This window comes from Caenorhabditis briggsae (assembly GCF_000004555.2).
Source record: "Caenorhabditis briggsae complete genome, chrX, whole genome shotgun sequence".
NCBI classification, from domain to species: domain Eukaryota; kingdom Metazoa; phylum Nematoda; class Chromadorea; order Rhabditida; family Rhabditidae; genus Caenorhabditis; species Caenorhabditis briggsae.
In genome coordinates this window covers 16,579,209-16,582,741 of record NC_013491.2, presented here as the reverse complement: position 1 = coordinate 16,582,741, position 3,533 = coordinate 16,579,209, and the positions used below count along the sequence as shown (strand labels likewise).

The following is a 3,533-nucleotide window of genomic DNA, read 5'->3' as shown; positions in this document are numbered from 1 at the left end:
CTATCTAAGTCCCCATTTTTGTTGTAAAATGTTTCACTTTTTTCCTAAGAATTTGAACAACACGGTTTTTTGCGGTATAGAAAAATAGAAAATAAATAATTTATTCTGTAGGTTCCACGCCATGTTTTTTTTCAATTTTGTGTTTAACTGTTGTTATTAATTTCACCATTACTCTATCTAATCCACTATTTTCTTATTTTTCTTATTTTCACTTTCACTTCTATTTGTTCTCTAACCTTGGGTTTCAGATGTCATCGTCTTCGGACCATTTTCCGGGTGCACCCTTCAATACGGATCCGATTACAACAATGGCAGCATCAATGGCAGATGTGGTCACGTCGCCTAGCGGGGCTTCGACCGCACCACCACCGCTGAATCTTCCATTGATTCAAGATGACGTGTTGCCGGTACAGATTCCAAATCGGGAGCCAGCAGCGGAAGCAGATCCCCAGCCTCCAGCGTCTCAAGAACAACAGGCAGCATCAGTAGCGTCGAATGCGCCAGCGACAGATGCACCAGAAGAAGGAGACGCTGATGCATCAACATCCGGATCGACGAGTACCACTACAACAACAACAACTACAACGACATCTTCAACATCATCTACAACCACTACTACCACCACAACCACAACTACCACAGCAACTGGGAGAGTCACACCAGTCGTATCTCATGAAGCCATGTTCCATGAAGCTATAAAAAGATGCAATAACTGTGAGTTTGAGTTTCCAAGAAAGGTTTATCACGAGGTTCGTGGAATTTTCAGGTCTATTTCTCATCAGAAAACTTCGAAACAAACAAGATAACATCTCGGACATCTTACTGGGAAGTCAAATTGATCGAGATTATTTTGAGAGTGCTCACAGCGACTATAAGGATATGTCGACCTTGATGTCAGAAGTCATGGGAATTTATGAGTAAGTTTGACTCAATTTTCATCTCAGGATGTATAATTTTGTTTCAGGAAACTGGAGAAAATCACAAAAATGCTCCCAGAGGTTACTCCACCAACTGACAGTATTTCTTTGATGCGCACACTATACATGCAGGAGCATACCATGGGCCATACGGATATCAATTCATTGCTTGATCAGATGATTGATTCAGGAAACTGGAACGAAGGACAGTTTGTGAGTTGCAAAGTAATTGTTCTAATTTTCATACAATGATTCTTTCAGCAAATATTCTTCTTCCTCTCGGAACTTCTACGCGTCGCGACACCAAAAATCATCAAAGCCGTTACAACACCAAGATCCGCGGATACTCCTCCTCTACCAGTTCCAGTGCTCCACATAGCAGCCTCCAAGAATCATGAAAATTTTTCGAAGGCCTTTGTTGATTTGAAGGAAGATATTATCAACAAATCGCTTGGAATTTATCCAAAGATGCTGTATAAGACGGCGACTAGTTCAGTTGTGGAGGTGAGTGGCGCTGCGTCGCGGTTTATCGAGAAAATTTGACTGTGACCAGGGTACCTCAACACCTTGTAAACCCAGATTTTTATCAAGTTTCCTGGTTAGTTTGATAATAAGCTTTTTAGATACCTCAGGAAATTTTAGAATCCATTCGCCAGTTTCAGCCGAGTTGTATCAGTTTCAGTTCCAAAAATCGCATTTTCAGTGCACAACACCGATTTTCAAACACAATTTTCTCAACTTCTATGAGGTTCCCGAGCATGAATCCTGCTCTGTTTTGTACTTGAAAGAGAATGAAAATTCATATTTTAGACATTTTCGTTGAAAAAATAAGATCTTTTAATTCGCAATTTCCCACGATTTTCCCCATTCATTCGAAATTCGAAAAAAAAAGGTTTTTTAGAAAATGTTTGAAATATGAAATTTCATTCAATTTTGAATGAAACACCAAAAATTCGTACTCTGGGACCGCCAAGAAGGTAAGAACATCGTATTCGACAATCGCTGTTCTGCACCGGCAATTTTTGGTACTGAAACTGATATAACTCGGCTGAAACTGGCGAGTGGATTCTAAAATTTTGAGTGACGTCTAAATCGCATGTTGCTAACCTGTCCTGTAATTTTCATCAAAATCTGGGTTTACGAGATGTTCAGGTTCCCTTGTAAGGTGTGAAATGGTTTGAAAACATACATGTCGACGGACCAGGGAAGCATACCAGACGATGGAACTTCGCAAGCATTACAAGCTCCTATGAGAATCAACCAGTATAAATCAGTAACCGGGTGCCGGCTGACATTTATTAGCCGGGCAGGGCTTAAGTCCGCCCGGACCATTATACCGCTTTCGAAGCCGGTTCATTTTTCTTAAAGGTTATAGACTTCTACGAGATTTATAATTTCGTACGTTGTTATGCTTACAAGTTCAATTTTAAAGCTAATTATCAGTCGGCCCGTGCCGGCCCGTCGACAAATATGTTTAAAAACAGTTGATTAAATGAACTATATTTCACACATAAAACAGAATAAAACACAGAAAACAATTTTACAATTTTTTGCAGTTCCAATTCGGATGTGCAGGATCAAATGGTTCCGACGAGAATGAGATTGTTCACAGAATGAAATTCCTTCTTGTTGAGCGAAACGGATCTATCTCCCACATCAATGTGATTGCTCCAACCGAGGAATGGAAATATTTGAATAACTTCGGCACCCCAGTAGTACGTTTTTCGTTTAATAGAAGCTTCAGCTAATTTACCGAACTAGTTTCTGATTTTCAAAATTTCAGATCAATCCATTTGCTCCATCGTGCTTCGAAGTCCACCGTCGGCTCACCAAACAGGCTAATTACCATCTCCTCAACCACGTTGTTAGCCATGCTGGCCGCTGGACATCGCCTTCTCTTCTCCTTTTCGTCTCTACTTTCGGGAAGTTGGGAGAAGTCTTCACCGCCAGATGCAGAATTTGCAAGTGAGTAATTGGTTCTTTTTCAATCGAACCTTAAATTTCTTTGCAGAAGACACCTCAAAAACTTTCTTCCACCACTCATCTTCGACATCCGCTCTCCCGGAAACGCTACACATGAGGCGTGCAAAGAAAAGAACCCTGTTCAACTTATTTAAACTACTCACTTTTCCTGTGTCATATATTTATTTACTGTAAAAGACCCGTGCCGTACTAGCTAGTATCATTATTATTATTGTCTATTGTTGGTTATTTATCTGGTTTCATTCATGTGTATTACAATGTCTTTCGCCATCTAAGTTGTATTGTCGTAATCTTGACCATATCATCAATCTCAATCATATTTGATCTCGATTCTCTTTATGGTATCTTTTCGAACAATCACGCTTAATCACGTTTGTAACTAGGGTTTGTTGTAATATCTCAACATTTTCTAGTCGTGTGAATTTTTTTTGTCAATTTGACATAAAGCATCTTCCCCGAATTTTGTTTATGGTGTTATTCAGTGAGAATTTCAGCAAATTTCTTTTTTTTTTCCTTATGCAGAAAGCAGAAAAACCAGCAATTTTGCTGCGGCCGCGCTAGCGAAAATGCTGGAGTTTTCTAGGTCATGTGAACTCGTCCTCCTCCTCGTGGAGTACACGACAAGAAAAATTC

General features: G+C 39.8%; 1 protein-coding gene across 1 annotated transcript; it reads left to right on the top strand.

The window, feature by feature from the left end:
* Nucleotides 1-248: 248 nt before the first annotated feature.
* On the top strand, nt 249-3,034 carry CBG22731 (the record flags this gene model as incomplete). Its single annotated transcript, XM_002645439.2, has 7 exons — nt 249-714; nt 767-917; nt 965-1,130; nt 1,179-1,421; nt 2,474-2,632; nt 2,701-2,882; nt 2,929-3,034. 7 exons carry the CDS (start codon nt 249-251, stop codon nt 3,032-3,034), a joined length of 1,473 nt encoding a protein of 490 aa, XP_002645485.2.
* Between the last annotated feature and the right edge of the window lie 499 nt (nt 3,035-3,533).